A 12,500-nucleotide genomic window follows, 5' to 3' on the forward strand; every position below is an offset into this window, starting at 1 on the left:
GAGGAGAGAGGGGGAGGGGAGAGAGGAGAGAGAGAGGAGAGGATAGGAGAGGAGAGGAGAGGAGAGGAGAGGGAGAGGGAGAGGAGAGAGAGAGGGAGGGAGAAAGGGAGAGGTGGGTGGAGAGAGAGAGAGGGAGAGGAGAGAGGAGAGAGAGTAGAGGGAGGGAGGGAGGGAGGGAGGGAGGGAGGGGGAAATGGAGAGAATAGAGAGAGGGAGGGGGAGAGTAGAGACAATTCAGTCAGGTAAGATACAGAATAAATCCTGTCAAATAAGATTTAATGGCAAAAATATTATTGAATCAAAACCAAAAACCCAGATAACGTTTCAATAATCGAACCGAAACCAAACAGACCTCAAAAAAGTATTAATCGCTACTTTTACCTTTGTATGATGTCTGCACTGTATACACACACACACACACACACACACACACACACACACACACACACACACACACACACACACACACACACACACACACTGTTCTATCCATTAGGGTCGAACTCCCTGCCGGGTAGAGAGCAGCACCTTGATGGATATACTGCTCAAACACCACTCAAGGTGTGTGTGTGTGTGTGTGTGTGTGTGTGTGTTTATGTGTTCAAAACCAAGGTCTCTCCTACCATGATGGCAGTCTGGACCTGGGGGGGGGGGGGAGGGGGGGGTGTAGTGTAGAATATATGACTGGTGATTTGTAGGGCTGTAAAAGGACTGTGATTGGTGGGTCAGGTCCTCATATCAGTCTGTGTAGAATCTGTGTAGAATCTGTTCAGAATCTGTTCAGAATCTGTGTAGAATCTGTGTAGAATCTGTTTAGAATCTGTGTAGAATCTGTTCAGAATTTGTTTAGAATCTGTGTAGAATCTGTGTAGAATCTGTGTAGAATCTGTTTAGAATCTGTGTAGAATCTGTGTAGAATCTGTTCAGAATCTGTTTAGAATCTGTGTAGAATCTGTGTAGAATCTATGTAGAATCTGTTCAGAATCTGTGTAGAATCTGCGTAGAATCTGTGTAGTATCTGCGTAGAATCTGTGTAGAATCTGCGTAGAATCTGTGTAGAATCTGCGTAGAATCTGTGTAGAATCTGTTCAGAATCTGTGTAGAATCTGTGTAGAATCTGTGTAGAATCTGTTTAGAATCTGTGTAGAATCTCTGTAGAATCTGCGTAGAATCTGTGTAGAATCTGTGTAGAATCTGTGTAGAATCTGTGTATTGGTTTCAGCCCTGGACTCAGCTCCATGTGGCAAGTTGTGGTGCAAATCGTCTATAAATTGTAATAGGATTGAAATAGGATACTTGTTATTTGGCCATTGGCCCAATTTTACTGCAAGGAATTCTAATTGGTCGACCACAGGCTAGCGTTGGGGGGTTATAAATGACACCCTGTCCCTTTGTACTGTGGAGGAATCACTGAGGAGAGAATCACTGAGGAGAGAATCACTGAGGAGAGAATCACTGAGGAGAGAATCACTGAGGAGAGAATCACTGGGGAGAGAATCACTGGGGAGAGAATCACTGAGGAGAGAATCACTGAGGAGAGAATCACTGAGGAGAGAATCCCTGAGGAGAGAATCACTGAGGAGAGAATCACTGAGGAGAGAATCACTGAGGACAGGGAAGAAGGAACACCGACCATCTACTTTCCAGCATAACATCTATGATCAACTGCTGACACACGCCTTTACTATGGGGCCCTGATGCATCAATCACAAGCCTTTAGACATGACTAGTCAATCTCTGATCTACCATGACTTCAACATGTGCCATCAGTACAGCAGGCCCAGACATGACTAGTCAATCTCTGATCTACATTGACTTCAACATGTGCCATCAGTATAGCAGGCCCAGACATGACTAGTCAATCTCTGATCTACCTTGACTTCAACGTGTGCCATCAGTACAGAAGGCCCAGACATGACCAGATGGCCCAGACATGACTAGTCAATCTCTGACCTATCTTGACTTCAATGTGTGCCATCAGTACAGATGGCCCAGACATGACTAGTCAATCTCTGACCTACCTTGACTTAAACGTGTGCCATCAGTACAGAAGGCCCAGACATGACCAGATGGCCCAGACATGACTAGTCAATCTCTGACCTACCTTAACTTCAATGTGTGCCATCAGTACAGATGGCCCAGACATGACTAGTCAATCTCTGACCTACATTGACTTCAACGTGTGCCATCAGTACAGCAGGCCCAGACATGACTAGTCGATCTCTGATCTACCATGACTTCAACGTGTGCCACCAGTACAGAAGGCCCAGACATGACTAGTCAATCTCTGATTTACCTTGACTTCAACGTGTGCCATCAGTACAGCAGGCCCAGACATGACCAGATGGCCCAGACATGACTAGTCAATCTCTGACCTAACTTGACTTCAACGTGTGCCATCAGCACAGAAGGCCCAGACATGACCAGATGGCCCAGACATGACTAGTCAATCTCTGATCTACCTTGACTTCAACGTGTGCCATCAGTACAGCAGGCCCAGACATGACTAGTCAATCTCTGACCTACCTTGACTTCAACGTGTGCCATCAGTACAGCAGGCCCAGACATGACTAGTCAATCTCTGACCTACCTTGACTTCAACGTGTGCCATCAGTACAGAAGGCCCAGACATGACCAGATGGCCCAGACATGACTAGTCAATCTCTGATCTATCCTTGACTTCAACGTGTGCCATCAGTACAGCAGGCCCAGACATGACTAGTCAATCTCTGACCTACCTTGACTTCAACGTGTGCCATCAGTACAGCAGGCCCAGACATGACTAGTCAATCTCTGACCTACCTTGACTTCAACGTGTGCCACCAGTACAGAAGGCCCAGACATGACCAGATGGCCCAGACATGACTAGTCAATCTCTGACCTACCTTGACTTCAACGTGTGCCATCAGCACAGAAGGCCCAGACATGACCAGATGGCCCAGACATGACTAGTCAATCTCTGACCTACCTTGACTTCAACGTGTGCCACCAGTACAGAAGGCCCAGACATGACCAGATGGCCCAGACATGACTAGTCAATCTCTGATCTATCCTTGACTTCAACGTGTGCCATCAGTACAGCAGGCCCAGACATGACTAGTCAATCTCTGACCTACCTTGACTTCAACGTGTGCCATCAGTACAGCAGGCCCAGACATGACTAGTCAATCTCTGACCTACCTTGACTTCAACGTGTGCCACCAGTACAGAAGGCCCAGACATGACCAGATGGCCCAGACATGACTAGTCAATCTCTGACCTACCTTGACTTCAACGTGTGCCATCAGCACAGAAGGCCCAGACATGACCAGATGGCCCAGACATGACTAGTCAATCTCTGACCTACCTTGACTTCAACGTGTGCCACCAGTACAGAAGGCCCAGACATGACCAGATGGCCCAGACATGACTAGTCAATCTCTGACCTACCTTGACTTCAACGTGTGCCATCAGCACAGAAGGCCCAGACATGACTAGTCAATCTCTGACCTACCTTGACTTCAACGTGTGCCATCAGTACAGCAGGCCCAGACACGACTAGTCAATCTCTGACCTACCTTGACTTCAACGTGTGCCACCAGTACAGAAGGCCCAGACATGACCAGATGGCCCAGACATGACTAGTCAATCTCTGACCTACCTTGACTTCAACGTGTGCCATCAGTACAGCAGGCCCAGACATGACTAGTCAATCTCTGACCTACCTTGACTTCAACGTGTGCCACCAGTACAGAAGGCCCAGACATGACCAGATGGCCCAGACATGACTAGTCAATCTCTGATCTACCTTGACTTCAACGTGTGCCATCAGTACAGCAGGCCCAGACATGACTAGTCAATCTCTGACCTACCTTGACTTCAACGTGTGCCATCAGCACAGCAGGCCCAGACATGACCAGATGGCCCAGACATGACTAGTCAATCTCTGACCTACCTTGACTTCAAAGTGTGCCATCAGTACAGAAGGCCCAGACATGACTAGTCAATCTCTGACCTACCTTGACTTCAACGTGTGCCATCAGTACAGCAGGCCCAGACATGACTAGTCAATCTCTGATCTACCTTGACTTCAACGTGTGCCATCAGCACAGCAGGCCCAGACATGACTAGTCAATCTCTGACCTACCTTGACTTCAACGTGTGCCATCAGTACAGTAGGCCCAGACATGACTAGTCAATCTCTGACCTACCTTGACTTCAACGTGTGCCATCAGCACAGCAGGCCCAGACATGACTAGTCAATCTCTGACCTACCTTGACTTCAACGTGTGCCATCAGCACAGCAAAGCTGGTCAGATGAGTACAGGAGCAGGTGGTGTGTGTTCTGTTGGTGTCCAGTAGTCGACAGTCCTGACTGGACCAGAACCCGGTCATGGACCGCTTGGAATAACTCCAGAAAGAACAGTTGGGGTTGAAGTTCTCCTCTGAATGCTGGGAGAGAGAGAGGAGAGGAGAGGTAGGGGGGGAGAAAGAGAGAGAGAGAGAGAGAGAGGAAAGGAGAGGTAGGGGGAGAGACAGAGAGAGAGAGATAGTGGGGGAGCGAGGAAGGGAGGGAGGGAGATAGTGGGGAGGGAGGGAAGGGAACAGAATGTGTGAGAGGACAAGTGATAAACAGACAGAAGGATGGGTGACACTGAATGAGTCAACATGTGTCTGTGTGTCTGTGTGTCTTGTGGTCCTGCTGAAGGCCTGGATGTTGCTAAGCAGACTTGTCCACAACAACTGTTTTGCTGTAAAGTACTAGCAAGCTGTTGGTGTGGAACATTTGTATCAGTGTTTCTGAGCGTGTTATGGTGTGGTTGTGAGGTTGTGTGTTATGGTGTGGTTGTGTGTTATGGTTGTGTGATATGGTGTGGTTGTGTGTTATGGTTGTGTGATATGGTGTGGTTGTGTGTTATGGTGTGGTTGTGTGTTATGGTTGTGTGTTATGGTGTGGTTGTGTGTTATGGTTGTGTGTTATGGTGTTGTTGTGTGTTATGGTGTGGTGGTGTGTTATGGTGTGGTTGTGTGTTATGGTGTGGTTGTGTGTTATGGTGTGGTTGTGTGTTATGGTGTGGTTGTGTGTTATGGTTGTGTGTTATGGTGTTGTTGTGTGTTATGGTGTGGTTGTGTGTTATGGTTGTGTGATATGGTGTGGTTGTGTGTTATGGTGTGGTTGTGTGTTATGGTGTGGTTGTGTGTCATGGTTGTGTGTTATGGTGTGGTTGTGTGTTATGGTTATGGTTGTGTGATATGGTGTGGTTGTGTGTTATGGTTGTGTGTTATGGTGTTGTTGTGTGTTATGGTGTGGTTGTGTGTTATGGTGTGGTTGTGTGTTATGGTGTGGTTGTGTGTTATGGTTGTGTGTTATGGTGTGGTTGTGTGGTTGTGTGGTTGTGTGTTATGGTGTGGTTGTGTGTTATGGTGTGGTTGTGTGTTATGGTTGTGTGTTATGGTGTGGTTGTGTGTTATAGTGTGGTTGTGTGTTATGGTGTTGTTGTGTGATATGTTGTGGTTGTGTGTTATGGTGTGGTTGTGTGGTTGTGTGTTATGGTGTGGTTGTGTGTTATGGTGTGGTTGTGTGTTATGGTGTGGTTGTGTGTTATGGTGTGGTTGTGTGATATTGTGTGATATGGTGTGTTATTGTGTGGTTGTGTGTTATGGTGTGGTTGTGTGATATGTTGTGGTTGTGTGTTATGGTGTGGTTGTGTGATATAGTGTGGTTGTGTGTAATGGTGTGGTTGTGTGATATAGTGTGGTTGTGTGTAATGGCGTGGTATGGTGTGGTTGTGTGATATGGTGTGGTTGTGTGTGGTTGTGTGTTATGGTGTGGTTGTGTGATATGGTGTGGTATGGTGTGGTTGTGTGTTATGGTGTGGTTGTGTGATATGGTGTGGTATGGTGTGGTTGTGTGATATGGAGTGGTTGTGTGTTATGGTGTGGTTGTGTGTAATGGTGTGGTTGTGTGATATAGTGTGGTTGTGTGTTATGGTGTGGTTGTGTGTTATGGTGTGGTATGGTGTGGTTGTGTGTTATGGTGTGGTTGTGTGGTATGGTGTGGTTGTGTGATATGGTGTGGTATGGTGTGGTTGTGTGTTATGGTGTGGTTGTGTGATATGGTGTGGTTGTGTGGTATGGTGTGGTTGTGTGATATGGTGTGGTTGTGTGTTATGGTGTGGTTGTGTGATATGGTGTGGTTGTGTGTTCTGGTGTGGTTGTGTGTTATGGTGTGGTTGTGTGTTATGGTGTGGTTGTGTGATATGGTGTGGTTGTGTGTTATGGTGTGGTTGTGTGTTATGGTGTGGTTGTGTGTTATGGTGTGGTTGTGTGTTATGGTGTGGTTGTGAGATATGGTGTGGTTGTGTGTTATGGTGTGGTTGTGTGATATGGTGTGGTTGTGTGTTATGGTGTGGTTGTGTGTTATGGTGTGGTTGTGTGTTATGGTGTGGTTGTGTGTTATGGTGTGGTTGTGTGTTATGGTGTGGTTGTGTGTTATGGTGTGGTTGTGAGATATGGTGTGGTTGTGTGTTGTGGTGTGGTTGTGTGTTATGGTGTGGTTGTGTGTTATGGTGTGGTTGTGTGTTATGGTGTGGTTGTGTGATATGGTGTGGTTGTGTGTTATGGTGTGGTTGTGTGTTATGGTGTGGTTGTGTGTTATGGTGTGGTTGTGTGTTATGGTGTGGTTGTGTGTTATGGTGTGGTTGTGTGTTATGGTGTGGTTGTGTGGTATTATGTGGTTGTGTGTTATGGTGTGGTTGTGTGATATGGTGTGGTATGGTGTGGTTGTGTGGTTGTGTGATATGGTGTGGTTGTGTGTTATGGTGTGGTTGTGTGTTATGGTGTGGTTGTGTGTTATGGTGTGGTTGTGTGTTATGGTGTGGTTGTGTGATATGGTGTGGTTGTGTGATATGGTGTGGTTGTGTGTTATGGTGTGGTTGTGTGGTATGGTGTGGTTGTGTGTTATGGTGTGGTTGTGTGTTATGGTGTGGTTGTGTGATATGGTGTGGTTGTGTGATATGGTGTGGTTGTGTGATATGGTGTGGTTGTGTGATATGGTGTGATATGGTGTGGTTGTGTGTTATGGTGTGGTTGTGTGATATGGTGTGGTTGTGTGATATGGTGTGGTATGGTGTGGTTGTGTGTTATGGTGTGGTTGTGTGTTATGGTGTGGTTGTGTGATATAGTGTGGTTGTGTGTTATGGTGTGGTTGTGTGTTATGGTGTGGTTGTGTGATATGGTGTGGTTGTGTGTTATGGTGTGGTTGTGTGTTATGGTGTGGTTGTGTGTTATGGTGTGGTTGTGTGTTATGGTGTGGTTGTGTGATATGGTGTGGTTGTGTGTTATGGTGTGGTTGTGTGTTATGGTGTGGTTGTGTGATATGGTGTGGTTGTGTGTTATGGTGTGGTTGTGTGATATGGTGTGGTTGTGTGATATGGTGTGGTTGTGTGTTATGGTGTGGTTGTGTGTTATGGTGTGGTTGTATGTTATGGTGTGGTTGTGTGTTATGGTGTGGTTGTATGTTATGGTGTGGTTGTGTGTTATGGTGTGGTTGTGTGTTATGGTGTGGTTGTGTGATATGGTGTGGTTGTGTGTTATGGTGTGGTTGTGTGATATGGTGTGGTTGTGTGTTATGGTGTGGTTGTGTGTTATGGTGTGGTTGTGTGTTATGGTGTGGTTGTGTGTTATGGTGTGGTTGTGTGTTATGGTGTGGTTGTGTGTTATGGTGTGGTTGTGTGTTATGGTGTGGTTGTGTGTTATGGTGTGGTTGTGTGATATGGTGTGGTTGTGTGATATGGTGTGGTTGTGTGTTATGGTGTGGTTGTGTGTTATGGTGTGGTTGTATGTTATGGTGTGGTTGTGTGTTATGGTGTGGTTGTATGTTATGGTGTGGTTGTGTGTTATGGTGTGGTTGTGTGTTATGGTGTGGTTGTGTGATATGGTGTGGTTGTGTGTTATGGTGTGGTTGTGTGATATGGTGTGGTTGTGTGTTATGGTGTGGTTGTGTGTTATGGTGTGGTTGTGTGTTATGGTGTGGTTGTGTGTTATGGTGTGGTTGTGTGTTATGGTGTGGTTGTGTGATATGGTGTGGTTGTGTGTTATGGTGTGGTTGTGTGTTATGGTGTGGTTGTGTGTTATGGTGTGGTTGTGTGTTATGGTGTGGTTGTGTGTTATGGTGTGGTTGTGTGTTCTGGTGTGGTTGTATATCCATAAATGCTGCATCCATAATATTCGTCCTAGTGACAAAACAGTGGTATTGAATGGTGTCCGTTAGCATTCATCTATGTGTACAGTATAACCTCCCTACCTCACAGTGAAGCTCACTGGTTCAGACAGGACAACTGGTTGTGACTGTGTGTCTGTATGTGTGTCTGTCTGTGTGTGTGTGTGTGTGTGTGTGTGTGTGTGTCTGTGTGTGTCTGTGTGTGTCTGTCTGTGTGTCTGTGTGTGTATCTGTGTGTGTGTCTGTGTGTGTGTCTGTGTGTGTGTGTGTGTGTGTGTCTGTGTGAGTGACTGTGTGTCTGTCTGTGTGTGTGTGTGTCTCTGTGTGTGTGTGTGTGTGTCTGTGTGTGTGTCTGTGTGTGTCTGTGTGTGTGTGTAATCCGTGCGTATTCTCCGGCATATATACCTGCAGGTGTTTGACAGTGAAGACCACCGGTTCAGACAGATAGACCTTGTTGCTGTCCTTGTTGATAGAAGCAGTAATAACAGGAGAGTTGACTATGACAGAGTAGTTAGGGTAGAGAGCCTCGCTGCCCAGACCAACACTGGCATTATCTGTAGACAGGTAGGAGCCCAGGTTCCTGTAGAGGACGAACACCATACGGATCTCACCTGGTGGGGGAGACAACACACTGCAATGTCACTGGCTGCTCAGACATGCAGGGAGATATTAGGACAAGTATTCAGACATGCAGGGAGATATTAGGACAATTAATTAGACATTCAGGGAGATATTAGGACAGGTAATTAGGTCTTCATGGTGATATTAGGACAAGTAATTAGACATTCTGGGAGATATTAGGACAAGTAATTAGACATTCTGAGAGATATTAGGACAAGTAATTAGACATTCAGGGAGATATTAGGACAAGTAATTATATTGTCATGGGGATATTAGGACAAGTAATTAGACATTCTGGGAGATATTAGGACAAGTAATTAGATCGTCATGGGGATATTAGGACAAGTAATTCGACATTCTGGGAGATATTGGGACAAGTAATTAGATCGTCATGGGGATATTAGGACAAGTAATTAGACATTCTGGGAGATATTAGGACAAGTAGTTAGATCGTCATGGGGATATTAGGACAAGTAATTAGACATTCTGGGAGATATTAGGACAAGTAATTAGATCGTCATGGGGATATTAGGACAAGTAGTTAGACATTCTGGGAGATATTAGGACAAGTAATTAGGTCTTCAGGGAGATATTAGGGGTTGAATTTTAACAGTGAATACAGTGAGGTATAGGAACAAGGCAGGTGGTTGATTTGAAAACTGTGATATATCAATTGCCAGTCATTTGCATGTCCTCTGAGAGGTGTGGGATAGGACAGGGTGGAATAGAGTTGAATTGAATAGAATGGCTTGCAAACACACAGTAAACTGTTGAGACCCATGGTTAATGGTTACGTGTGGGGTGTAAATGATGTGTTCTTAAATGTCAGACAATAATGTCAGAAATGAATTCAAAAGTCTCTCTGAAGTAGGACTGTGATCAGTGTCTTTAACCAAATAACTATTGTATTACATGATATGAAATTCACCCGAGGAGAATATACAGAGAGAAATATGAGGATGAGTTTAATGTTTCTATTGTAGAGTCAATATATGTATCTCAGTTGAGTAGAAAATACTAGAATAGAGTAGAATAGAGTAGAGTATAATAGAATAGAGTATAATAGAGTAGAATAGTTTAGAATAGAGTAGAGTAGAATAGAACATAATAGCATAGAGTAGAATAGAATAGAGTAGAGTAGAGTATAATAGAATAGAGTAGACTAGAATAGAACATAATAGCGTAGAGTAGAATAGAGTAGAGTAGAGTAGAGTAGAATAGAGAATAATAGTGTAGAGTAGAGTAGAATAGAGTAGAATAGAGTAGTGTAGAGTAGAATAGAGTAGAGTAGAATAGTGTAGAATAGAGTAGAGTAGAGTAGAGTAGAATTGAGAAGAATAGTGTAGAGTAGATTAGAGTAGAATAGAATAGAGTAGATTAGAGTAGAATAGACTAGAGTAGAATAGAGTAGAGTAAAATAGAGTAGAATAGAGTAGAAGAAAGTAGAGTAGAATAGAGTAGAATATAGTAGAGTAGAATAGGGTAGAATAGAGTAGAATACAGTAGAGTAGAGTAGACTAGTGTAGAATAGAGAAGAGTGGAATAGAGCACAATCGAGTAGAGTAGAATAGAGTAGAGTAGAATAGAGTAGAATAGAGTATAACATAGTAGAGTAGAATATAGTTGTGTAGAATAGAGTACAATAGAGTAGACTAGAATAGAACATAATAGCGTAGAGTAGAATAGAGTAGAGTAGAGTAGAGTAGAATAGAGAATAATAGTGTAGAGTAGAGTAGAATAGAGTAGAATAGAGTAGTGTAGAATAGAGTAGAGTAGAATAGTGTAGAATAGAGTAGAGTAGAGTAGAATTGAGAAGAATAGTGTAGAGTAGAATAGAGTAGAATATAATAGAGTAGATTATAGTAGAATAGACTAGAGTAGAATAGAGTAGAGTAAAATAGAGTAGAATAGAGTAGAAGAAAGTAGAGTAGAATAGAGTAGAATATAGTAGAGTAGAATAGGGTAGAATAGAGTAGAATACAGTAGAGTAGAGTAGAATAGAGTAGAATAGAGAAAGAGTGGAGTAGAGCACAATCGAGTAGAGTAGAATAGAGTAGAATAGAGTAGAATAGAGTAGAGTAGAATAGAGTAGAATAGAGTATAAAATAGTAGAGTAGAATATAGTAGAGTAGAATAGAGTAGCATAGAGTAGAATATAATAGAGTAGAATAGAGTAGAATAGATTAGAATAGTGCAGCATAGAGAAGAAAATAGTAAAATATAGTAGAGTAGAGTAGAATAGAGTAGAGTGGAATATAGTAGAATATAGTAGAGTAGAATAGAGTAGAGTATAATATAGTAGAATATAGTAGAGTAGAAAACAGTAGAGTAGATTATAATAGACTAGAATAGAGTAGATTGGAATAGAGTAGAATAGAGCAGATTAGAATAGAGTAGAATAGAGTAGAGTAAAGTAGAATAGCGTAGAATAGTGTAAAGTAGAGTAGAATAGTGTAAAGTAGAGTAGAATAGCGTAGAATAGTGTAAAGTAGAGTAGAATAGTGTAAAGTAGAGTAGAATAGCGTAGAATAGTGTAAAGTAGAGTAGAATAGTGTAAAGTAGAGTAGAATATAGTAGAATAGTGTAAAGTAGAGTAGAATAGCGTAGAATAGTGTAAAGTAGAGTAGAATAGTGTAAAGTAGAGTAGAATAGCGTAGAATAGTGTAAAGTAGAGTAGAATAGTGTAAAGTAGAGTAGAATAGAGTAGAATAGTGTAAAGTAGAGTAGAATAGAGTAGAATAGCGTAGAATAGAGTAGAATAGCGTAGAATAGTGTAAAGTAGAGTAGAATAGTGTAAAGTAGAGTAGAATAGCGTAGAATAGTGTAAAGTAGAGTAGAATAGAGTAGAGTGGAATATAGTAGAATATAGTAGAGTAGAATAGAGTAGAGTATAATATAGTAGAATATAGTAGAGTAGAAAACAGTGGAGTAGATTATAATAGACTAGAATAGAGTAGATTGGAATAGAGTAGAATAGAGCAGATTAGAATAGAGTAGAATAGAGTAGAGTAAAGTAGAATAGCGTAGAATAGTGTAAAGTAGAGTAGAATAGTGTAAAGTAGAGTAGAATAGTGTAAAGTAGAGTAGAATAGCGTAGAATAGTGTAAAGTAGAGTAGAATAGCGTAGAATAGTGTAAAGTAGAATATAATAGTGTAAAGTAGAGTAGAATAGCGTAGAATAGAGTAGAATAGTGTAAAATAGAGTAGAATAGCGTAGAATAGTGTAAAGTAGAGTAGAATAGCGTAGAATAGTGTAAAGTAGAATAGAATAGAGTAGAATAGTGTAAAGTAGAGTAGAATAGAGTAGAATAGTGTAAAGTAGAGTAGAATAGCGTAGAATAGTGTAAAGTAGAGTAGAATAGCGTAGAATAGTGTAAAGTAGAGTAGAATAGCGTAGAATAGTGTAAAGTAGAATAGAATAGAGTAGAATAGTGTAAAGTAGAGTAGAATAGAGTAGAATAAGGTAAAGTAGAGTAGAATAGAGTAGAATAAGGTAAAGTGGAGTAGAATAGAGTAGCATAGTGTAAAGTAGAATAGAATAGAGTAGCATAGTGCAAGGTAGAGTATAATAGAGTAGAATAAGGTAAAGAAGAGCAGATTAAAGTAGAATAAAGGATACAATAATATAATAACTTATAAACACACAGTGAACCTCTGAGACCAACTGTAAACACTGTTA

The 12,500-nt window shown here is 42.4% G+C and overlaps 1 protein-coding gene across 1 annotated transcript in view; it reads right to left on the reverse strand.

Annotated features, from left to right (window-relative positions):
* LOC139405153 (adhesion G protein-coupled receptor L3-like) overlaps nt 1–12,500 on the reverse strand; it is a 146,716-nt gene that overhangs the window by 40,482 nt on the left and 93,734 nt on the right. The window contains exons 11-12 of the mRNA XM_071147571.1: nt 8,606–8,811; nt 4,255–4,431 (exon numbers count right to left, since the gene is read on the reverse strand). Of these exons, the coding sequence (XP_071003672.1) occupies nt 4,255–4,431; nt 8,606–8,811 (383 nt within the window). The remainder of the gene's footprint in view (nt 1–4,254; nt 4,432–8,605; nt 8,812–12,500) is intronic.

Source organism: Oncorhynchus clarkii, unplaced genomic scaffold (assembly GCF_045791955.1).
Source record: "Oncorhynchus clarkii lewisi isolate Uvic-CL-2024 unplaced genomic scaffold, UVic_Ocla_1.0 unplaced_contig_2530_pilon_pilon, whole genome shotgun sequence".
In the NCBI taxonomy this organism is placed as follows: Eukaryota; Metazoa; Chordata; class Actinopteri; order Salmoniformes; family Salmonidae; genus Oncorhynchus; species Oncorhynchus clarkii.